This window comes from Theropithecus gelada, chromosome 2, assembly GCF_003255815.1.
Source record: "Theropithecus gelada isolate Dixy chromosome 2, Tgel_1.0, whole genome shotgun sequence".
Lineage (NCBI taxonomy): Eukaryota > Metazoa > Chordata > Mammalia > Primates > Cercopithecidae > Theropithecus > Theropithecus gelada.
The window spans coordinates 43,479,315-43,504,586 of record NC_037669.1 but is presented as its reverse complement, the minus strand read 5'-3'; the positions used below and the strand labels follow the sequence as shown (position 1 = coordinate 43,504,586).

General features: G+C 49.5%; 1 protein-coding gene across 7 annotated transcripts in view; it reads left to right on the top strand.

Annotated features, from left to right (window-relative positions):
- Positions 1-25,272, top strand: part of MYLK (myosin light chain kinase) — a 287,445-nt gene that overhangs the window by 246,983 nt on the left and 15,190 nt on the right. For 5 of the 7 annotated variants that reach the window (XM_025377289.1, XM_025377293.1, XM_025377291.1 and 2 more), the window contains 6 exons: positions 2,842-2,874; positions 2,972-3,065; positions 4,604-4,807; positions 11,885-12,102; positions 14,175-14,298; positions 22,735-22,887. In XM_025377289.1, the coding sequence (XP_025233074.1) occupies positions 2,842-2,874; positions 2,972-3,065; positions 4,604-4,807; positions 11,885-12,102; positions 14,175-14,298; positions 22,735-22,887 (826 nt within the window). The remainder of the gene's footprint in view (positions 1-2,841; positions 2,875-2,971; positions 3,066-4,603; positions 4,808-11,884; positions 12,103-14,174; positions 14,299-22,734; positions 22,888-25,272) is intronic. The other 2 variants (XM_025377292.1, XM_025377290.1) reach the window with 1 other exon arrangement.

Below are 25,272 nucleotides of genomic sequence, written 5' to 3'. Positions count from 1 at the left end.
CATTCCTCCCGCCTCAGCCTCCCGAATAGCTGGGACTACAGGCACTTGCCATTGCTCCTGGCTTAGTCCGGAGTCTTGATCCGAGTTTCCTGCAGCATAAAGGAACACAGTGCACTAGAAAGAGGGGCTGGAATTCCTTGAGAATGATCTAGGTCCTTCCCCCAGAGCATTAGCAGGAGAATCAGACCTGCCACAGACCTCTGGGGTGAGAGGCGAAGGTGAGGCGTGGATGTGGGCTCATGAGTGAGGCCAGAGGCTAGCACTGTGACTGTCTACCTGGACTCATAGTGACAGGCAGGGGCCAGCTCTAGGACTGGATACTCCCTTCAAGGCACGCAGGGAAAGGCCCCTCCTGCTGGGCCATTGGCAAGACTGCTCCTCCTGACACCCGGCCAGGAAAGCTGCCCTCTCCTTTCCCTCTCACTCTGCTGCTCGGAATACACTGGTCTCCATGCCACGCTGGGAAAATGGGGCACAGGAATAAGAAATAAAGGATGCCTCGACGGGTGAACCACTATATCAGGCAGCAGCACCACAGGTCAAGACAGGGGCCTCCCTGACAGTAAATAGGATGATTCCGTGTCGAAGACCTAGTCCAGTGACTGGTCTACCTGGTGTCCCCTCACTCATTGACTCCAATATTTGTGCTTCTGTTAAAACCCTGTTTGTAATACCATCACCGAACTAACCTAAATGTCTATTGAACATACTTATTATTCTAGCGGTATCTCTCATGTGTGAGTTCCACATCCCTCCAGCCTTCCTCCTAGGCGAGGTAGAACACTAAATGGTTCTCCCAAGGTGCAGTTGTCATGAGTTGATGAAAAGTCCGAAACCCTCATCTCACCCTTGGCAATCGTGTGATTCTCTTTAAAGTTGTGTCCACTGTAGACTTCTTTCCCAACCTCAGAGGCCTCACTTTTCTGATTGTCTTAAGACGTAGCCCTTCCCTTCAGTGGCCTTGCATGCCACCTCCAGCTCCACCGTGGCTTTCTGACTGCCAGCAGCCAGAGCTCCGGGGCAAGCACCCAGGGCGCTCTCACCAGCTACCCAGTACTAACCTCTGTTTGGGGCCCATGCACGCTTTGCCCTGTGACAGCATCTGACAGCCCAAGCAGTAGATTGAGGAGCTGCTCTTTCTGTCTTGGTTTTAACTATGTACTTTAGGGCTCACCACCCTAGAAGGTAGAATGATCAGATTCTCCTGAATACTAACTCCGTTCCTGGCTTCTAGTTGCATTGCTCTCAGGTCATCCTTTCCACCTGTGAATCGGACAATGCCACTCTTCACTCTCCAGCATGCAGATTTAGGAATGTTGATCAGTTAGGCCCACACCCACATCCTGACAGTAACTGTGAAACCCACCTCTGATCCTTCAGCTAGACTCTCTCTGCGTATCCATGTCTATCTCATCCTTTTTTATTTTTCCATGGCAATTTCCTTTCTGTGATTATAACATACTTCCCAACCCCATTCATGTTTAGTTTCAGTTTTTAAAAAAAACTAAGCTTTGTCAGCGGCATCTTAAGAACTCTAAACACACACTCCCATTCACACTCACACACTCACACAGGCACACCCACACTCACACTCATATGCCCACCCTTACACACTATCTCTCTCACACACACACACTCACACTTTAAAAATCCTTTTCCTCCCTCTATGCTTTCTCTCCTGTCTTTGTTTTGCTTCCTTGGGAAACCTCCCATTCGTTGTCCAGCTGTCAGCCGGGACACAGCCCAGACGATGGCTGAGGAGCACACAGCACAAGACGAAGCATGGCATCCAGAGCTAGCGAGGGCCAGAGACATCAGGTGCAACCCTTCCTCTTACAGATGGGGAAACCAAGGCCCAGGAAGGGAAAGGCAGTCAGCCAAGGTCAGGTGGCTCGATTGTCAACAAACAAACCTGTATCAAGGCAAAGGAAGGCCTGGAGCTCTGAAGTGGGTGTGCTCTGCTGGACGCCCCCCTGTTCCGGGGACCCCCTCCTGTTCCCCAGACCCCTCTTCCCTCCTGACACAGCCATGGGAGCAGCTGGTGTGACTGTGTCCCTCCCCGCCTGCCTCACAAATACCTGTTGGTTTCATTTGTGTGACGTTACTCACCCCCTTGTTGTATTCCATAATTTCCTCTAAGACACAACTCAAAGGCATTTCTTCCAAGAATAATTGCTGTCACTTACAATTGCCCCATTTTGTGTCACCCTCCTCTGTTGTGTATTCACTTTGAACCATGGTGATATATGCGTGATTATGATACACTTTGTAAATTGTTACTTCAAGTATATATGTTTTTGCCTCTTGAAGTAAATTATAAGCTATAAGAAAGGAGAGACCATGCCTTCTGTGTAATATGTTTTGAATGCCCACAATAACTGATATTCAAGATGCTTGGTCCAGTGCTGGGATGCCATCAACAATGTTCAACAAATGGCTACATGGATTTGACACTAGAAGCAATTAGCAGTTGCTGACTTCTGAGCCAGGGGAGAAAGAGACTGTCACAGTTGTGTATAGGTTCTGAAAGTCAGGAAGGGTTGGATGAAATGTGGAGAAGGCTATGTCTGGGGACCATGAGGCTAGAGAGGATGGGACGGAGGGGAGACCTGGTGGAGAAGTGGAGCTGAGTGGAGGGAGGAGGCTGGCACCTGCCATTCTGCATCAGGCCCTATTTGCTGTGTGGACTGACCAGCCCCAGGGGATGCCCAGAGCTCTGGGCCTGGTACTCTTCTGCCTAGGGATGCTGAGGCCTGGCAAGGCCCCCAGCACATCTTACTCTCAGTGAGCCTTCAGTACTAATCACCTGTGTCTTCTCTGTCCTTCCTTGTGCCCTCCCAGAGCCAAAGGATGAAGTGGAGGTTTCAGACGATGGTGAGTGCAGCCCCTGTCCTTAGGTCAGCCTCTTGGGGTGGAGGGAGCTGAGTGGGGGCATCTGAGGCTCACACCAACCCTGACCCGTGCCCCACAGATGAGAAGGAGCCTGAGGTTGATTATCGGACGGTGACAATCAATACTGAACAAAAAGTATCTGACGTCTACGACATCGAAGAGAGATTAGGATCGTAAGTGGAATGGGAAGTTGCCTCTGGGCTCCCAGGGTGAGGGGTGGTGTGGGTCTCACAGTTAGATTCAGTGCCTCAGCTTCCTGTTGCTCCCTGGGCCCTGCCTCCTCCCCAGACTCAGAGTCCTGCAGGACCCATGAAAGCATCACTCACCCAGGACTCTCTGCAGAGTTGTCCATGCGGTCCTGCACTGTCCCAGCTCTGCAAAGGCTGTGGGCAAGTCCTTCCTTTTCCATGCCTCTGTTCAGAGCCCAGGACTAAAGTGAGACACAGGGAGGGGAACAACACTCACTGGGGCCTGTCAGGGGAGGGCGGGGGGTGGGGGGAGCAGAACATTAGGGAGAAGAGCTAATGCGTGCTCAGCCTAATACCTAGGTGGTGGGGTGTTAGGTGCAGCAAACCACCATGGCACACGTTTACCTATGTAACAAACATACACATCCTACACATGTACCCCAGAACTTAAAAAAAATATAAAATAATTTTTAAAATAAAATAAAATGAGAAGACTGGATCAGTTATCTTTGGTATCCCTTCCATTTGATCCACAGAAGTCAGTGGAGGCTGATCGGTGCTCACTGTAAAGCAATGCCTGCGTTAGTGCTCCATTAAATGCGCAGCAGTCATCTAGCTCCCTCATGAACTTGGTCGCACTGCTTACTCTGGCTTCTCCCTGGGGCGTGGAGGATAGAGTGCACTCAGACCCCAATCCTGAGCCAAGCTGTTCATCTGCCCCTAGCCCTGTCCCTGGAGGAATAGAAGAGGTGGGAGAGAAAGGAGTGGGACTCCATTTGTATTTCCAGCGGTTTCTGGGAAATGAAGGAGTGATGCAAACTGGGTAACAGTATCAGAAAGGAGTCGGTGCCATCACAGAGGAGCCCCACTCTCCCCTCTCTCAGCAGTGGGAAGCAGGACCCTGCCTGGGCCATCACCAGGGGATCAGTGGTAGGGAGTGGAAGGAAAGAAGGCAACTGCTCAGTAATTCTCTGCATTTGGGAAGGGCTGTCTCCACCCATCTTCATGGGTTCCACCACAGGGAGGAGAAGAGGTGCCGTCAGCCAAGGTTGACAGGGGGTTTGTCAACATTAGAAGTGTGCTTCAAAGGCTAGGTGTGGTGGCTCACGCTTGTAATCTCAGCACTTTGGGAGGCTGAGGTGGGAGGATTGCTTGAGGCCAGGAGTTTAAGACTAGCCTGGGCAACATAGTGAGACCCCATTTCTACAAAAAAAAATGTTTAAAGATAAGAAAAAACAAATGTGCCTCATTGCTCTAGAGCAGGAGTCTGGGCCTTTCATAAAGGCCTATGTCTTCGATTTTATGGGAGATATGTCTTTGTCACAACTACTTAGCTCTGCCACTGTAGCTCAAAAGCTGCCATAGACAACATGCAAACAGCCAGGCAGGGCTGTGCTCCAATAACACCTTACTTATAAAAGGAGTTGGGCCAGATCTGTCCCATGGGCCATAATTTGCCAACCCCAAGTGAGTGGAAAGCTGGGCTAAATGTGGCTTTTCTGTCTTCCTCCTTTCATTTGCAGTGGGAAATTTGGACAGGTCTTTCGACTTGTAGAAAAGAAAACTCGAAAAATCTGGGCAGGGAAATTCTTCAAGGCATATTCAGCAAAAGAGAAAGAGAATATCCGGCAGGAGATCAGCATCATGAACTGCCTCCACCACCCCAAGCTCGTCCAGTGTGTGGATGCCTTCGAAGAAAAGGCCAACATCGTCATGGTCCTGGAGATGTGAGTGGCTCACTGCCAGCAGCCTGGGCACCGCAGGGAACCCCCAAATGTGTCTCCCCTACTGCCCTACCCCAGCTACCTCTGCCCTGAGATGGAAAGCACTGCAGACAGGAGTGTGATATGTAAGCTGCTCACCAGCCATACAGCCAGGACTGACCAAACAGAACCGAAGGTCTGTGCACAGTGCTGGCCCTGAGCCTCTGAGCACCAGCCCAGCTGCAGCCCTGTGCTTATTTCCAAAACAAACCAGCAGATCTTTGAGGACCCTGGCACCTTTCTCGCCCTCATCTCCCCATGAAAGGGGCAAAGCTACCCCTAGGCTTCTTGGTTTCATTCAGGGTCATTCTCACCTGAAGTTGGTTTAGAATCAAAGGGGAGGGACGGGGCGGCTTCCTGACTTCCCCACGAAAGATAAGCGGCACCCCGGCTTGGGGCTCAAAATCCAGGAGGGAAGCCTCGCTCTGGTCCTCAGTCCCCTCCTGTGTCTCCCCATGTCCCTGGTCTACTCTTGTTGGTACTGTTTTGACTTCTCACTCATTAAAGAGTGGTGCTTTCCCTGTGGGGTTGTACAAAGGCAGGGAGATGGATCAAATGACCTCCAGCCAAGGCTTTCCCAGAATCCATTGTTTCTTCTGCACCTGAATCCTCCACCTCCCTCACCTCTGAGCTGCTGGTGCATGTGTACACACACACGCACGCACGCACACACACACATACAATCATGCACACTGGCGTCAGCAAGCCAGGCATCCCCCACAGCATCTGCATTCTTAACAGTTTCCTTTTTTTATCTGAATTTTTAGAATATATGCTACAATCACCTCAAAAAATAGTAGGAAATACACAGTGAAAAGTCTAATTTCCACCATTATTCCTGTTTACCCTTTCCTAAACACCACCACCATCACCAACACGAACGGACAGTTTTATTGGCTTTTATCTGTATCCTTCCAAAGTTTCTTTATGAAAACATAAGTGTATAAACACACACACACATATATTCTTATTTTCTTGCCTTTTAACACAAAAAGTAACTTCTTATACTCACTATCATATACCTTGCTTTTTTAGTGTGGTTTGGTTTGTTTGTTGTTGTTGTTGTTTGAGACAGTCTCACTCTGTCACCGAGGCTGGAGTGCAGTGGTGCCATCTCGGCTTATTACAACCTCCACCTCCCAGGTTCAAGCGATCCTCCCACCTCACCACAGGCTCACACCACCTTGCCCGACTAATTTTTGTATTTTTGTACAGATGGGGTTTCACCATGTTGCCCAGGCTGGTCTCGAACTCCTGGGCTCAAGCGATCCATCTGCCTCAGCCTCCCAAAGTGCTGGGATTACAGGCGTAAGCCACCACACCCAGCCTACTTTGGTTTTTCAGCGAATTGGTATGGGAGTTAGTCCCATCTCACCACCAAGTGAGCTTCCTCATTCTCACAGCTCTGTGGGGTTTCGTTGTGTAGAAAATCACAATTTATTTAAGCAGCCTTCTTTTGATAAGAGATTGGGATTGGGCGATTTCCAGCCTTTTGCTTTTACAAACAAGCGTTGTTTGTAACCTTGTACCCACATCTTTTCACTCATGCCTGTGAATATCTGTAGGATAAACTCCCAGAAGCGAGGGAGGGCTGGATTAAAGGGTATGCACATTTGAAATCTTTAGAGATATTGTGAAATTGCTTTCCACATCCTTGAAATGCTCATCCTCAACTTTGGGGGTCTCTGTCCTTTGGTGGAGGCTCTATCAGCATCTTGGAATTCTTTCCCAGGAAAGTTGAAGCCAGTAAGACATCCCCAAGCTGTAGATATGAGTGGAGTATTAGTCTTTTCTCTCCCCTCATGCCATTAACATTCTGGCACACAAGTATTTCCTTTCGGTATGTGTTCCTTAGGAAAGGCAATAGTAGTTACGAGTGTAGGCTTGAGTCAGATGAACCTTACTTCAAATCCCTGCTCTACTTCTAACTTGTTATTTGACCTTGAGTAAGTTATTCTATTGTACCAATCCCTAGTTTTATTATCCATAAATGTAGATACGATGCCCGCCTTCATGAACGCTGTGGGATTCAATGCAATAATGCATATAGGGCACAGTACTCTATAATGGGGAGTTATTGTTAGTAGTATGATACATTGACTTTTTTTGTATCCTGGTTTTTTTCCATTTAAAAGTACTTTTTGAGCATTTAACTTCCAACAAGGTGTTGTGGAACAAATCCTCCCTAGTATTCAGGAAGCCTGGCCTCAGTTTCTGCTACTGTTGAGTCATGATTTTACAATTGTCAAATCCTACCAGCACAAAGAAGTACTTGGATTGGAACAGTCAATCTCAAGACACCCCTTTTGGTTATAAAATTCTACTATTTCGTGGAACCATAAAAGATGTGGTGAAGAATTTCCATTCATATCTTAAAATCTACATGCAGCCCCAAATTCAAACGTTCCTGCCCATTTTCAGGAAATACATAGCCCATGTCTGTGGCCTCATTCTTTATACCCTCACAATAGCCCCGTGGGCTGCATCTTTTCACATTTATTCTAGAACAGGTTGCTTAGTCTAGGCAGTGTGGGCATGTGAGGACGTGTGGAGAAATGTCCTATCTTTAGAAGTTAAACCTTGAGCAGGTTCTTGAGAGGGTGCAGGAGTCACAGGGCCTGGGGAAGGCTGGGCAGCAGCACCAGTGGGCAGAATACCATACTTAGCTTGGAATTGGAAGTTGGCAAGCTGGATGGAAAAAGCAAAGAGAAAATGTAAGAAAACTTCAGCTGGTCTGGCTTTTATCCCTCTACCCCATGCCTCCCCCGTGGACAGGAGCAGGTCTTCCATGCCCAGACACCAGAAGATTTGCCTGCACTTGGGACCTTGGCCAGGTCGCCAAGAGTAGGAACTTGGTAAGAACTCAGTCAACCAAAGAAGAAGGAAACAGGTTCATACTCCATCTATACATCCCTTCCAGCTTAAACACTCTAAGACTCGACCACTGAGAAGGGAAAGGATGATTTTCACCAGTACAATGTGCTACCCTTGTTGGATGGAGAAACTGAGATTAAAAGAAGGATGATGCCTGGGGATAGAAAAATGGAAATGGGCCGGGCGCGGTGGCTCAAGCCTGTAATCCCAGCACTTTGGGAGGCCGAGACGGGCGGATCACGAGGTCAGGAGATCGAGACCATCCTGGCTAACACGGTGAAACCCCGTCTCTACTAAAAAATACAAAAAACTAGCCGGGCGAAGTGGCGGGCGCCTGTGGTCCCAGCTACTCGGGAGGCTGAGGCAGGAGAATGGCGTGAACCCGGGAGGCGGAGCTTGCAGTGAGCTGAGATCCGGCCACCGCACTCCAGCCTGGGCAGCAGAGCCAGACTCAGTCTCAAAAAAAAAAAAAAAAAAAAAAAAAAAAAGAAAAATGGAAATGTATTCCAGGGTCCCAGCCTTAAGTTAAGTTGCCTCAGATCTAGTGGGAAATAGTAATGAATGTGTCTTCAGCCTTTCTGACTTCTCATTACTGGATGAGCCCCCACCATATAGCAGTTGGTCTGACAGTGGTTCTTTCAGACCCCTGACCTACTTGGGCTTGTCCTTTTGGAAGTGCTTGGGACATTCCAGGTGGTAGTGGGACCCTGAGCATTGAAGACAATGTGAAGTTTAAGCTGTGTCATCCATGGCTCATCTCATGTTTGTGCTACTATTAGCAAAATTTATCAAAGAACATTGCAGCTGGCTGCCATGGGGCAAGGAGCAGAGGGTCTCAAGTCCCCTGACAGCACCATTCCTTCTTGCTTTCTATGAGCCAAGGTCTAGGGTTTGGGGGATGAATCTGATTCCTTAGGTTAGGGATCATTTATTTATTTAGTCATTCGCTCACTCACCATTAATTTATTAAGCCTAATCTTGGCCATTGGCATCCCATTTCTGTGGGTGGCAATTTCTGTCTATCAAACCAATATTTTCCACCCATAGCGTTGAGTAATTTGAAAAGAAACCCACAGAACCATTAATCCTGCCTGTTTAGCCCCTTCCATCTTAGAAAGTTGAACCATAGGAACAGTTTTCAAAATATATTATGTCTGAATAGGATTGAACCTGTTTGAATTTATATTGAATAGGTTTCCTCCAGAAATGCATCAGGAATTATCTCCATGGCTCAGATTCCCACCACTCATTGCCTCAGACGTTCGCAAGGGCATTGAAAACAATGGTTGCTTGCTTTTTCAGAATATTTAAAATTTAAACGTAAACATTTTGGAGCACCTTGTCTGTACCAAATATAGTTGGAGGCAAATAAGGGTCTAGAGATGAGCCCGCCACCTGTGATGTGTTCAGAACTTCAAGGCAAAGCCAACTTGACACAGAAAGTGCAGAGACGAAGCCATGGACATAAGGCCATGGAAAATGTAGAGACAAGGCCGTGGACATAAGGCCATGGAAAGTGCAGAGACAAGGCCGTGGACATAAGGCCGTAGAAAGTGCAGAGACAAGGCCGTGGACATAAGGCCGTAGAAAGTGCAGAGACAAGGCTGTGGACATAAGGCCATGGATGCCCAGTGAGGGAAAGATCATTCCATGTGAGGAAATGGGGAGTGACTTTTTCAGAGGGTGTGAATTTCAGCTGGCCTCCCAGGAGTGGTAGTTGAGTAAGCCAGTATTTTTCAAACTTATCTGATCATAAGGATGACCTGGAGTAATTATTACAAATATAGATCCCTAGATCTCTCCCAAGACTTTCTAAATCAAAATCTCCAGAGGAAGAGCTTGGGAATTTGTATTTTTAATAAGAGCCCCAAGTGATTCTTTACATAGAAAACTGATCATTGATATTGAGCATTGACTGTGTGCCAGACACTTCCAAGCACTTTACATGTGTTGACTCATTTAGTCTTTGGAGCCACCCTGTGAGGTGGGGCTGTTTTTAATCTGCATCTTACAAATGAGGAAAATGAAGCACCGAGATGTTAAGAACTGGCTGAGACCTAAGAATGTAGATGAGAGTTTGACTTGGAGCCCTGGTAGAGAGCACTAGAAATGGGGGGCATGAGGACAAGAGCACCACCTGCTGGCCATTTGGGGACCTCCTTCTCAGATGGGTTTTAAAGTGTCAGTTCTAGCTCCCTCCAACTGTCACTGGCACAAACTGACCTTCTCCAGTTCAGCCCTTCCAGAAGTGAGTGTGTGTGTCATGTGGCAGAGGCTGTGGTATGCTGGGCCCCACAGTGCATCCCTGTCTCTGTCCTGCAGGGGTCAGTGACAAGATCCACCTAGCCTACCACAGCTTATCACACAATAAGTAAGAAGTGTTGAGCACCTTCTATGTGTCAGGCATGATACTTTACAAAGGCTCCTACGTTCCTAAAAACTCTATGAGGCAGGGATAGATAAGGAAACTGGGACTCAGAAAGGTTAAGCAACTTGCCCAATGTCACACAGCTCATAAAAGGCAGCAGCAGGATTCAAACTCAACTCCTTTCCTCTTCATGAGGACTCTCTGTAGGAGAGGAAATACCCTTGCAAGAGGACAGGCCCAGAACCCACCCGGCCTTGTTCAACTGGTGGACCTACAGACCACTGTAGAAACATGAGCTTATGCCTGGGTGACAGAGTGAGACCCTGTCTCTACAAAACATTTAAAAAATAAGCCAGGTGCGGTGGCACATACCTATAGTCCTAGCTACTTGGGAGGCTGAGGCAACAGGATGACTTGAGCCCAGGAGTTCAAAGTTATGTTGAGCTATGATCACAGAACTGTGCTCAAGCCTGGGTGACAGAGCAAGACCCTGTCTCAAAAACGAAGGAAAGGAAAGGAAGGGAAGGGGAGGGAGGAAGGAGGGAAGGAAGGAGGGAAGGAGGGAGGGAAGGGAGGGAGGGAGGGACAGAGGAAGGCAGGCAGGCAGGAAAGAAGGAAGGAAGGAAGGTTGGTTATAAGCCAGACATGATGGCTTATGCCTGTAATCCCAGCACTTTGGGAGGCTGAGGTGAGATAATCGCTGGAGGCCAGGAGTTCCAGACCAGCCGGGGCTCCCCTCCCCTCCTCCTTCCTTTCCTTTCTTTCGCTTTTGAGACCGGGTCATACTCTGTCACCCAGGCATGAGCGCAGTTGTGTGATCATAGGTCAACATAACTTTGAACTCCTTGTCTCTACCAAAAAAAAAAAAAAAAAAATTGAAAAAGAAAAAAAGAAAAGTGAGCTTACTGATATCTGGGTGCTGCATAAGTTACCAGAGAGATGCTTTAAACTTGCTAAGCAGAGACCAAGAAAGGTGGGTCAGAGGGCTAGGACAGGGGAACAGAGACAACTCGTGCAACTCAGGCGGTGGGCCGTGCATTTGCACTGAAGGGCGATATGCTGATGGCTGAGACCCCGGGGCAGTCCCTAGCAGAGGATGCATGCCTGTGGCTGCAGAAGCCAAGTTGACTAGACATAGCCAGGATCCAAAGCCTATCCAGGTAGAAAGGATTACACAGCTGGGGCAAGGAAGAGGTCCAGGGGAGACCACTTAATTATGACTTCAGGGAGTAAACCAATACTATAGACCTAGCCAGAGTAAGCAGATCTGTCACAGCTGTAGGTATAATGGGTTATAGCCAACTAATTTTAGAAAATTTGCTGAGGCTTATTATTGAAGATTGAAGATATTTTTCCGTTCCTGGCTATGCAAAACAAATGCTTGTGGTAACTGAGTATTTTGAACTTGAGTTCCCTGTGACTAAAAGACACACTAGGGCACAAGAATGTTCCCTTAGGCATGTGTGGTCATTCGAGGGAAAGAGACTGTTCAGAGGTCACTCTTTTTGTTAAGAAGATCATGTCTGGATCTCTCTGTTCACACCCACCTCTGGAACTGCCTAGCGTAGATGCTTCCCTGAGTCTCCAGTAGTGGGTGCAGGGCAGGGTTCCCTGATGGGAAACCAGGAGGCCCTGACCCTTCTTCCATGTTGGAAGGGTGGGGGATTCAGGAAGTGCCCATCACCCCCATTGCCTGGACTTTCCTGCGAGTTTCTCCCCAGCCTACCCTGACCAGACTCCCTGCCAGCCTGGCCTCCGTGAGCTTGTGGCCTGACCACCCCGTGCACGTGTTCCCACAGCGTGTCAGGAGGTGAGCTGTTTGAGCGCATCATTGACGAGGACTTCGAGCTGACGGAGCGCGAGTGCATCAAGTACATGCGGCAGATCTCGGAGGGGGTGGAGTACATCCACAAGCAGGGCATCGTGCACCTGGACCTCAAGCCGGAGAACATCATGTGTGTCAACAAGACGGGCACCAGGATCAAGCTCATCGACTTTGGTCTGGCCAGGAGGCTGGGTAAGGCTCATTTCCCACAGACACCAGCATGTATTGCAGTGGCCGTTTCCCCTCACAGTAAGTGTGAGAGGAAATGTACAATATTGGGGTTAAATCCGAGACCATGAAGACTTCTCAGGTTCGAATCCTGCCCCTACCACTTACTGGATGTGACAGTAAGCCTCAAATTCCCCATCAGAAAAGTGGGATCATAGTAGGACCTAACTCACAGATTCGTTAGGAGTATCAAATGTGTTAATATAGGTAAAGGGATGGGAAGAGTGCCTTGCGCATAGTAAGACTGCTTAGGTGTTAGTGTACATATGATGATGATTATCCCCTTTTGTTTTTCACTCTGGTGCCATTAGCAGCAAAAGTCATTTTGGTGATGGTGGCTCTGTACATCTGCATCATACTGTACAGTTTCTAGAGCACTTGCACATAAAAATAATCCCTGTGATTCTCACCATGAGGTGGGCAGGGTAGATTTTATGAGCCCCATCTTATAGACTGGGAAACAAGGGTTCACAATAGCTTTGCCCAGGCGGTCCCACTGTGAGCCAGGGGATGTGCTGGGGTTGAAACAAGGACCCCAGACCTTGCTGAGAGTGCTCTGTAGCACCTCTGACTCTTATGCTAGCCAGGAGAGAGGTCACGGGGGAGGCGGTCAGGGTCTCAAGGCCAGCCCTGAAAGCGTTTTGGTAGGTGCCTACCTGGCTCACATTCCACCTGCATACAGCCTGCCTCTGCAGCCCTTTGATGTCCCAGTGATTGAGGAAACAGCTTCATCCTCCCTTCTCAGCCACTGCCCTGCTAGCAAGGAGCCCTAGGGCTGGGGTGAGCTGGCTTTATTTCACCACCCTGCAGGGAGTAGAAAGGAGGGGCCAAATGAATGCCACCCAATAAACATCTCCTAGGACGCTCAGTGCCGGCTGAGGCTGTTGGTCATAAAGAGGAAAGGGGCAAGGTGGGGGGCGAGGTTCCAATAGACCACGACTGGTCTGGTGGTCAGCGCGGTCAGGTGAGAAGCACACCTCAGCGCTGGGTGCAAGTGCCTGCTCTGCTCACTCCTGCCAACAGGACAGGGTAGAGGCAGTGACTGGCGTACAGGGCCTGCCTTTGAACAGTGACCACCAATAAATTAAACAAATAGAGAGGCCGCTGTCCTCAGGAGTCGGCAGTGTCAGAGCCCAGGGAACAAAAGGTCCAGGTTCCACTGGTGAGGGATATTATGGGAACAACCGTGTCCACCAAGGACCAGAGAACTGGGAAAAGGCTAAAATGTAGCAGAAAGGGCTGAGAGGCAGGAATTGGAGCAGAGCTTTCACATCTGAGGGCTGTTCAATGCTTTGTTTTAGAACATTTGCTGTGAGCTCTGCGAAGTTAAGCGAGACCATAGGTACCTGCCTTTTGCACATATTAACAGGCATCTCTGGTCCTTTATGGCCAAGTGGTACCACCCTGGGGTTGAAGCCTCTCCCAACTACCCTCCCAGCAGCTCCTGGAGGACAGCCATGAAGCTGTGTGAGGAGTAGGAGAGGTAGGAGGGAGGAGTGGTAGTAAGCATGGCTCAGGAGTTGGACTACCTGGGCTTGAGTCCTGACCACCACTTGTTAACGAGGTGGGGAAACCACTGCACTTCCCTGGGCCTCACTTCCTCAGCAGCACGGGCATTATACCTACCCCTTAGGGTTGGTGAGAACCCTTGTAAAGCTGCCAGCGGGGTACATAGGACATAGTGAATGCTAGAGATTATTATTAAGCGTAAGTGACAGTCCCTGCCTAGGGGAACTAACTCATGAGAGAGACAGACTCACAAAAAGACCATTCAGGGGCGGGTGCTTTAATGGCCTCTTCTCCCCCTGCCCAACCTGAACAGGACATTTCAGGTGAGTGTGCGGTTTGTTGGTTTCACTGGTGTGTTGATGCACCTGTTTAACAAGGAAGTCAGATGTCTCTGTGCCTGTTCTCTACGCCGAAGCCTGTGTCTGGCCCCTCCCAGGTTGGGGTCATCACACAGATTTGGGCAGCTGCTGGCCTCAAGCGGGCTCCGTGATGTGCTGGCAATGTATCCCTCTCCATCCTGGTTTCAGAGAATGCGGGGTCCCTGAAGGTCCTCTTTGGCACCCCGGAGTTTGTGGCTCCTGAAGTGATCAACTATGAGCCCATCGGCTATGCCACAGACATGTGGAGCATCGGGGTCATCTGCTACATCCTGTGAGTCTCGGGGCACTTGGTGGACCAGTGGACCACTTGATGGACCGGTGGGTGGGGGCTGAGGTTTCCACAGGAGAGTCCCCAGGCTGCCGTGCCATTGTCATGATGGGAAGCCCGCCCCAGAGTCAGGAGGGTGGCAGGCTCCCCTCCCATCCCTGGCAGCCCACCCTGCTCCTGGGCTCCTAGGAAGTCAGTAGCCTGCATATTCTGTAGCATCATGTAGCTACACATGCCGAGATCCCCATTCTGGGAGCTCACTGTCCCCAAGGCTGGCCAGCCTGTGGCCTTTGGTCAGAAGGATGGGAAATGTGGCTGGCACCAAATAATAAAACTTCACTTGTGTGGGTATACAAAGAAGGAGGGCAGGAGGCCAGGGGCATATCTCTGGGCATCCTTATTGTCTTCAGGGCATAACACTCCATCCTTATGGCATGGGGACCCCAACTACCAGCCTCATCTCTGAGTCCAGTATATGGATGAATTAATAAACACTATTGATGATCGAGCCTTCAATGGGATGAACAGACAAAAGAAAGTAACACAGTAATTAGAATTGAAAAATCAGGTGGGAAATCCAAAGCCATTTCAATGAACAATACTGTAGGAGAGGGGAGGTCAGCCATCTAGGCCAGCGTGCTTCACAAACATTAACATGCCTGACTCACCTAGGCAGCTCCTTACATTGCAGGGTTTTTGTTCAGGTCTGGGTGACCTGAGATGCTACATTTCTAACAGGCTCTAGGTCTGCGACTGTGCTGGTTCAATGACTGCGCTCTGAGTAACAAGGCTTGAGAACACTCTCTCGGTGGGCTCTGGCTGCTTTAGTCCCTGAAGCCCCAGGGTGCGGACAGTCATTAGCCTCAGAACTTGTGTGGCAGCCCCTGAACCTGTGTGGCCACATGCAGTTATGGGATGGTGTCCCCAAAGATGCAGATGTGTATTCTTTCATTCGATAATGTTTTTACTGTCAGAACAAGAGGAAAAATTTAACATTTTCAAAGAAAATGAGGAAGACCTCTAGCAATACTTTCTCAGACCCCTGGGGCTTTCAGACCCCAATGTGAGAAAAGGCTCTGGGTGATTCTGATGCACAGCCAGGTTTAGAAGCCAGTGTTACAAAAGCTTTAGCAGAAGTGGGGTGACTTTTGTGCAATGTGACTTTTTCACATGCTCAGGAGCTTTACTCACTGTGGCCTGTTAGGACAGTCCCCTCAGTGGAACCTGCGCCACAGGCATTGTAGCCCAGTTATCCTCTTTCCTGCCTGGAATGAGCCGCACCACCACTGCCTCCCCCAGATCAGCAGAAAACCCCGGGCCAGGTGTGCATTGCCTTGCCCGTCTCCCTGCTCCGCCCCCTCCTAGAGAAGGGGCGCTGACAAGTGAAGACAGCAGCTGGACCGAGCTTGACTCCTGGCTCCCTAGATAAGTAAGGAATAGCAGGGTAGGGGGCGGGACCAGCCTGCCCCTTTGAGGGTGGCCCCAGGCCTGGGCCGTGTTAACCTCTGGCCCCCGGAAAAACACCAGACCCTTGAGAAGCAGTCCTTGGTTAGCTCTCTGTTCAGCCCCAGCTGCCCTGTGGTCTGGCTTGGTCGCCGGGTCCCCCTCCAGCCGTCATGGAGACTTGCCTTACTGTTGATTCTTCAGTGGGTTTTCCCACTGCTGTGGCATCAGGATCTTCTGCAGCTACAGATTTTCACATAGGACCTTGTTTGATCCTCAGAACAAACCCAAGAGTGGGTCATGGCAGGGATTCAATCTTCATGTGGCGTTGAGGTGACAGGGGCCAAGGAAGCCCATGTGGCTGCCCACTTCCCACAGTTGGGCCGGGGACCAGCCGTCTCAGTTTGCCAGAATATAGGACTGTCGATGCTAACATGGGAACAGTCCCAGGCAAACCAGGACAATCGGTCTGTGACAGAGCAGTGACTAGACTGCTCACTAAGTTTTCACCAGTGTAACCTCTACTCAGATCAAGAAACCAAGCACTGCCAGGCCCCCACAGCCCTCTGGTGCCCCTCCCTGTTACCAACCCCCAGAGGTCACCATTACCCTCATGGCTAATGTCAATGAAATAATACAGAAAGAAGTGTCTGGCTTTTTTTGCTTGACATCGTTTGTGAGATTCATTCATAGTACTATGTGTCATTGTAGACTGTTTATTCTCAGTGTTACGTAGTATCCCGTTGTGTGAATATAATCCAGTTAATTTATCCGTTCTGCTTTGATAGGCTTTTGAGTGGGTTCCAGTTTGGCCATTGGAAGCATTCTGGTTCATGTGTTTCAGTGAACATATTTGTACATTTCTGTTGGATGTATAATCTAGAACTAGAATAACTGGGTCATAAGGGCACTTTATTGTCAAATGAGAGTTCTTTTAGGTGGAGGAACATAGTAATTTGGACACTGTGCTATCTTGTTTACCAGATTACTTTTAAAGCAAAGACCAAGAACTAGGGCAGAGTTTTGGAAATGGGGAGAAGATAGTTTTGATGCTGCAGGTGCTTGGGCAGGGGGTGTCAGGAGGGAGGAGGGGTGTGTGTGGCAGGGACCCAGGCCAGGTGGCACAGACTCAGCCTGGATCAATCCTGTGCCACATCTTGGCTCCTGGACCCCCACTGTGAGCCACTGCCCTCTGGGGCTTTTCCAGGCTGACTCTCTCAGCGTGGATGGAAGTCAGGGAGTTCCCCTCCCAAGCCAGGGCTCTCAGCAGAGACTCGTGCTGGAAAAAAACGTTCGTGCCAAGGAGGTGGTATCTTTTAAGCTCCTGCTATGCAGAACTCTGGAACCACTGCTGGGAGCACCCAAAAGAGGCTCTCTGGTGGCCCTCATGGCATCTTCTGCCCCACTCTGTCCCTCTCTTTGGAGCCTAGTCATCTGTCGGGCAGTCCCTGTCTGGGCAACTTCCACCTTTGTACCAGAGAGCCCCTCCTGTTCTCCTTTCTGAGGCCAGTGAGAGATGGAGAGGCCAGGGAGTTGGAAGGGAAGGCAACAGACCGTGTCACCATAGGACGATGTGACTTTACTCTCTCACACCCAGCCCAGCCATCAGGGCAGTTCCTGGCCCTATAGGGAAGGAGCAGATGGGGTCGTGGAGCCCCCACACTCTCACCCCAGATCCTGAAGGGAGACAGTAGGTTGTGTGAGTACTTAGAGACCTTCTGAAGTTAGCAATAGCCATGTGGTTTCTGGCAGGAAGTGACAGTACCAGAGAGCTGGAGGCCACACTCCATATGGAAGAAATCCTAAGCCTGCCTCCGTTTAACAGCACTCCTCCTGCTGCTGTCTCCCTCCCCTACTTCCTGGACTTGGTACTTCCTTGCTGCCTGTGGGGAGGCCACAACAGCTCTTCTCCATGCCCGTCCCTCACCCTACTTCACAATGCCTTCTCCAGCCTCCCTCAAGCCAGAGTGAACCAGCAATGGCTGCTCTGCTTCCTCCTCCTGCCTCTTCCTGACCGGGCCCAGCAGCACAGCCTTCCCATTCATGCTTATTTGTTTGTCCAACACCCACCATGGTGCAGACAGCTGTCAGCTGTCCCTCCCCACCCTGGTGTGTGGTCGGGAGATGCCAGGAGGGAAGCAGGTCAGCTCTTCTGGTGACAGCTGCCCAGTCAGCTGAGGAGGGGTCACAGTACCGGGGCATCAGGGCCTCCTCAAACCAGGGTCTGGCTGCAGGGCTCCTCAGCCAGATCCAGTAACCTCTGCCTTCCCCACCCGGGGCTGCCACTGCCCTCTCTGCTGCTGAACCTGGAAATGTGCTTTGATTCCAGCCCTAGGATCCCTGCTCCCTCCTCAAGCCCCACCACCACCTTCAACTTTTACTAACAGAACTAAACCCCACGTCACTGCTTCCTCAGCCAGTCCACAAAATGATGCACAGCTCTTCCTGTGGACCTGCTCAGCCCTCTCAGCTCTCCCACCAGAGTATCAGATGGCTAATATGGATAAAAGACTAACCCCTTCCCAGCAGTCAGTAGTTCCATCAGCAGATGTGTGGTCCCCTTAGCTGGCCACTGATACAGTCGGGGCATCTGTCTGCTGCTTAAAACACAACACAGAAGCCAGGTGCAGTAGTGTGCACCTGTGGTCCCAGCTACTGAGGAGGCTATCATGGGAGGATCACTTGAGGTCAGGAGTTCAAGACCAGCCTGGCTGATATAGCAAGACCCCCATTTCTTTTTTTTTTTTTTTTTTTTTTTTTTTGAGACGGAGTCCCGCTCTGCCACCCAGGCTGGAGTGCAGTGGCCGGATCTCAGCTCACTGCAAGCTCCGCCTCTCGGGTTTATGTCATTCTCCTACCTCAGCCTCCCGAGTAGCTGGGACTACAGGCGCCCACCACCTCGCCCGGCTAGTTTTTTGTATTTTTCAGTAGAGATGGGGTTTCCCCGTGTTAGCCAGGATGGTCTCGATCTCCTGACCTCGTGATCCACCCGTCTCGGCCTCCCAAAGTGCTGGGATTACAGGCTTGAGCCACCGCGCCCGGCCAAGACCCCCATTTCTTAAAACACACACACACACACACACACACACACAGAGAGAGAGAGAGAGAGAAAGTGTAGTCCAAGGGCATTTCTGCACCCTCTGCTCTCCTAACCTTCTGCCCCCAGAGCCAAACAGGCCTCTACATCATATTCCCTGGGGGAATTTCTTTTGCAATGAGCTGAGAATTAAGAAATTAGAATGCCCTGCATTCATGACCAAAGACTAGTGTTTGACCATTAAAAATCAATGTGTAGAGTCTGTCTGTACTTGATACATCCAGTGAAGAAAAAGTAAAGCATCCAAAGACTTGCCCAGACTGATTACAGTTTTGTGAAAAACAGATCAATCTCTTAGTTAAAAACTAGAGGAGACCAGGGAGATAAAGAGGTGTTTTAATACTAACATTATTTGTTGACTGGTTGATTTTTTTTTTAACAAATAATGACTGTTTTCTAGCTGGGTGCAGTGGCTCATGCCTGTACTCCCAGCAATTTGGGAGGCCAAGGTGAGTGGATGGCCTGCGCCCAGGAGTTTGAGACCAGCCTGGGCAACATGGCAAAACCCCATCTCTGCAAGAAATACATAAGGTAGCTGGGCATGGTGGCGTGCACCTGTGGTCCCTGCTACTCAGGTGGCTTAGGTGGGAGGGTCACCTGAGCCTGGGGAGGTTGAACCTGCAGTGAGCCATGATCATGCCACTGTATTCCAGCCTGGCTAACAGAGCGAGAACCTGTCTCAAAAAAATAAAAAATAAGAATAATGACTATTTTCTAAATAAAAAGACAAGGCTGGGCACAGTGGCTCATGCCTGTAATTCCAGCACTTTGGGAGGTGGAGGTAGGAGGATTGCTTAAGCTCAGGAATTTGAGACTAGCCTGGGCAACATGGTGAAACCCCATCTCTACCAAAATACAAAAAATTAGCCAGGTGTGTTGGCACGCACCTGCAGTTCCAGCTACTCAGGAGACTGAGGTGGAAGGATCACGTGAGCCCAGGAGGTAGAGGTTACAGTGAGCTGAGATGGCTACTGCACTCCAACTTGGGCAACACAGCAAGATCCTATCTCAAAAAAAAAAAAAAAAAATTAAAAGACATGATCCCTTATGCAAATGTTAGCAATAAAGAAAAACTTCCCCAAAAAAGGTTTTTTAAAATCCTCTAAAACCCCACCACCTAGCAACAGCATTACTGAAAATTCGAACACCCTCTTTGTCAACATGCTGTGTATGTATTCCATTTTTTATTCTAGACACGTGCTCTTTAATAGGGAGAATGCTGGGGAAACTTGGGCAGGCGAGGAGCCAGGCAGGGCGAGGAGAGTATTTCAGATGAATAGGCTGCCAAGAAGGAAGAGCGCCAGAGGCCAGAGGCGAGGAGGCTCTCCCTGACTGTGCCCGGAGTTGCAGAGATTAAGACCTATCTTTGCAGGATTATAGTTCCTAATAAGGAAAGGAGGTTTGCAGAAGGGGAACTTTCTGCATTCCACAGCAGAGTTGTTTGCTTTTCCTGCCATCTTTTGGAGTACTGCCGGACTTCCCCGCTCTCTGTTTCCAGTGGAAAATGTAAAGAAGCAGCAGGTGGCTGACAGGCAAGAGACAGGCTGCTTCCTGAAGGGGCTTGCATGGGCCACATGGGGGTCAGGGTCACAGAGACGGAGAGAGCTGGGAGGCCCCTAGGAAATCTAGCCTAGTCCTCTTGATGTATAAAAGGAGAAACTGAGGCCCAGAGAGGGGAAAGGAGCAGCAGATAACAGTGCAGACTCTGGGACAGGTAAATGCCCACCCTTCCCTCATGGGGACATGACCAAGAATGATTCTCTTTGCCTTCTTAAAACATAAATCAGGGTCTTGCTTTAAAAATATCCCATCCACAAAAACCTATTTTTCAGAAACACAAATATATTGATTAGGATGAGACAATTCACATTGTAAAAGCTTTCTTCTCTTTACAAAAGGTTTCACTAGAGGGTTCCTCCCATGGCAAGCTTTTTCACCCAGTATTTCAAGTGGGTTTTGTTCTGTCAAACTCAACCAAAGCCTTACTCCTGAAGCTGTCAGTGCTTGGCTTATGATGATGGATTCATAAGCATTTGGGAGAAGAGACATTGGTAAAGCCCTAACTTGACAGGTTGATGGCTGGAGGGCCCCAGACCCATCTCTCTCTCTCTCTTTTTTTTTTGAGATTGAGTTTTGCTTGTTGCCCAGGCTGGAGTGCAATGGCACAATCTTGGCTCACTGCAACCTCCACCTCCAGAGTTCAAGCGATTCTCCTGCCTCAGCCTCCCGAGTAGCTGGGATTACAGGTGCTCGCCACCACGCCCAGCTAATTTTTGTATTTTTAGTAGAGACAGGGCTTCACTGTGTTGGCCAGGCTAGCCTCGAACTCCTGACTTCAGGTGATCCATCCATCTCGGCCTCCCAAAGTGCTGGGATTACAGGCGTGAGCCACCACGCCTGGCCCCCAGACCCATCTCATGGGGCTCAGCTGAGGTCAGGGCAGGAACAGCTACATAATTTGCAACATAAAAGGTGGGGCCACTTGTTCAAACCTTATTGAGAATCTTGAGATGACAGCAGCAGAGCATTAAACCAAGCACAGGGCCTGTCTAAGGGTGGGACTCTGGGCAACTGTGCAGGTCAAACACCCATGAGGCTGGCTCACGAGGCCCGCGTGAACAGTGGGGTGGGTTGTTGCTATGAAGGTGAGGTGCACAGAGGTGAGAGGTAAGGTCAATACGCCGCAAATCTGATCTATTTTGTTTTGAAATTCCTTACCTTATAAAGTTTATTTGGCTTCAGCTGCTGGTCACAGAGTCATTCCTGCACTCACAGCTTGGTGAGGGAGTGGAGGGAACCCAGCAGAACTGCATGAGGTCTCCGGGCATGGACTGTCTCCTTACTGTGGACCAGGCCTGGTGCCAGTGCTGAACACTGCAATTTACTTCATCTTCACAGAAATGTTAGGATAGTATAGCATCTAAGAGGACAGGCTCTAGAGGCAGATACCTGGGTTCCAGTCTCACTGGCTACGAATCTTTGGGCAGGTTACTTGAGCCTGGGCTGTGCCTCAATTCCCTCATCTGTAAAACAAAGTTATAAGAATTACCTGTATCATAGGGCAGTGTTAAGATTAAGTGAGTTCACTTATTTTAGGCACTTGACCCAGTGCCTGGCGCATAGAAAAAGTTTAATAAGTGTCTGCTGCCATCACGATGCTGCTGAGGATGAAGAAGTGACCACCCTATAGTTAAATGGCAGCTTCTCCATTTTAGAGGAGAAAACTGACACAGATCAGGGAATTGTCCAAGGTCATCCAGCAAGCAGAGAGGCTGCAGTCTGTCCTCTGCCACAACACCTCATAGGGAAGTTTTCTAGTTTGGCATGAATGCCTCAGGTTCCCTGAACCTACATTGCCGATTCAAAGTCCATCTCTCCGTCGGGCACACACTTCACTTGCTGAGCCTCTCCTATGTGCTGGGCCCTCTTCTTGGAGCTGAAGGTGTGTGGAGAGTGGAGAGAGCTGGGAGGGAGGGGACAGAAGGCTGCCGTGGTGATCACTACCATGTGCTGGGTCCACGGAGAGGGGGCAGGAGCACAGGAGGAAGGGGCTTGGAGAAGGCTGTAGCCTGGGCTTTGGGGAAGAATAGAAGACCAGGACAGAGGGACTTATCAGCCTGCCGTGTACCCTGCAGAAGCCCGTAATCTAAAGCAAACCCACTGCACCTCAGCTTCACAGGTAGGTGGTGTCAAGAGGCAGGTGACCAAGAAAAGACAGGGCTGTGAACCATACCCTCTTTTCTTTCCACAAGCGAAAGAAAGGCAGGTGCAAGGCCCACAGTGCCTTGGCCCTTGCCAAGAAGAGTTTCGGGGTGGGGAGGCTGGCCGACCCTCACCTTTGACCTCAGTCAGCACGCCCTTTCCTAGCCACACCTGCTGTCCTGCTCTTGTCTCTGCAGAGTCAGTGGCCTTTCCCCCTTCATGGGAGACAACGATAATGAAACCTTGGCCAACGTTACCTCAGCCACCTGGGATTTCGACGACGAGGCATTCGATGAGATCTCCGACGATGCCAAGGATTTCATCAGCAATCTGCTGAAGAAAGATATGAAGTAATGAGTTGGGGTTTCAGTCTTTGCTTCCCCACTCCCTGCCCTGTGTTGGGAAGCAAAGGGGGATTCCTTGCCACCCCGCCTTGAGTCGTTCCTAGCATTCCCTGAGGGAGGGTGGGCGTGATAAGAGACCTGAGTGCATGTGGGTCGGGGAGGCGACTTCCTAGGCCCTGCCCTCTGGAGCTAGACATGGAATTCACCTTCAGAAGCTCAGACACCTGACCTGAAAAGCGACACTTGACCACGTTGCAGAGCGAGGGGCAGCTGTTCTGTGTGAATAATGACTGCCCTTCTTATTTTCTGGGTACAGTTGTGGCCAGCCACAGCCCTCTTCAGGGGCTGCAGGGGAAGGACTCTCTCAACAAGCAAGAGCAGAGGACAGCGGCATCTTAGACCTTCTCTGTGGGTCCCAATCATATCCCCAGATTATTATTATTCTGGCTTAGTGTTTTTTTATATCTTAGTTATTTAATAACTGCATGCTTGAATACAGCCAGGTACCTTCTAACATCTGGCCAAAGGGAGGCTGTGATCCCAGACCACTGGGCTTAGCCCTCTCCCAGCTCTGCCTCTGTTGGGGTTCCCCACCTGTGCCTGCTGCAGCTGTGAACATAGGGAAGTGAACAGTGGGAGGCCAGTGTGCATGGGCTGTGGGGAAAGGTCAGGGACTCAGGCCCTCCAGGTTTCAATGCAAGATCAGAGCTTGGAGTTGTAGGGGAGACCAGAGTGGGAGGTTGACTGAAGGTGGGCAGTGGATGTGCCTAGACAGAATCTCCTGGAAGGAACTGTCCTGGGCTCTCCATGTGTAGGGAAGGCTGCCCAGGGAAAGGGAGCAGTAGGACTCAGGTGAGAACAGCTGGCCTTTTGGGCAGCTCACCCACTCTGCAAATAGGTGAGTAGATGAGGCAGAGTCTGACTGTAGGGGTGCAGAGGAGCTTAGAGCTATACTTGGCAATCCCAGGGAGTAGTTGTAGCCTTGCCAAGAAGGGTGGTATTGACATGGGTGGCATGCTAGAGAGAAGGGGAGGGGCCTGACTCCAGGGCAGGCAGGAAGCTCTGCACTCCCAGGTGACTTTGCAGCCTTGCAAGGCTGCCGATGGCTCCCCCGAGGAAGAACAGCTGTTCAGGGCAGGAGGGTGCAGTTAGCTGCTGAAGGAGCAATATTGGAGTGTCTCAGATGGCTCTGTCAGGCTTTCCTGTGATGCACCCCACTCTCGGTCTTTTTAGCCATTCAGGGCCAAACTCCTCCAGAGGCCACATTCTATACTCCTTGACAATGAGGTCTTTTTAGCCTTTTGCTGTCACAGTCTGTATCAGAAATGGGCATGACCCAAGGAGAACTAAGATACTGTGGGAAGTCTAAATTACCTTCCAGTATGAGGGACCCCCACACCCAAGGTGCCTCAGGAGATGAAAACCTCCTCAGTAACTCTGGTACAATGATGGCTTTTGTCATCCAAGCTTTATTCACTGAAGATTTGGTAAACAAGGTATTGTGTGTATATATCTTATTTTCTCATCTGACCTTGAATTAAGTCAGTAACAGGCTGTACTGGATCCCTCTGTGCTCATAAAATGGATTAAACAAAGAACTGATCTTATTCAAACAGATCAAGACACTAAATTCCCATAAACTCTTATAGCCAGCCTCTCTTCAACCAGAAATCACCACCTATCAGCACTTAAAAAAAAAAAAAAAAAAAAAAAAAACCTTTCTATTATAAAAGTAATGCATGCAAATTATAGAGGATTTGAAGAATATAATAAAATGTAAATCATCTATAATCCCTTTATCTAAAGATCACTACATTTTGCTATACTTCTTTCCAGTCATTTTTCTATATATGTTAGCATTTGGTTCTTTAGGCTTTCTTAGTCCTGTTAGAGTTAAGGCAATGGCTCTAAAATGTTTCTAGATCTAAAGTGTTTCTAGAGCTTTCAGAAAGATGAAGTGAGTTTCATTGCAGTTCTAAAGAAGTCATAATTCATAGGCTATATGCAGGACCTACTTCTTTGAGTTGTAACAGAAAAAACCTGATACTCAACCACACCATAAGACATAAAACATGAAAGTTCATTGATTGCTGGAGGTTTTATCCTAGGGTTTAACTCTCCCCTCCTCCAGACAGGGTGGCAGGAGGATTAGGCTCTGTGGGCCCCAGCCCTCACAGGACCAGCAGAATGACACCACCCTGAAATAGGTGCCAGCCAGTCCCAGAAACGTCTGCCCTGCAGCACATACTCTTACTCTTCCTCGACCCCAAGAATCCCAGAAACATCTGCCCTGCAGCACTTACTCTTCCTTGACCCCAAGAGCAGGCCATGGAGCCCAGTTGCTTCCTTGGTGCTTAGGCTTTCATAACACTGACCCATGCTGGTTCTGGT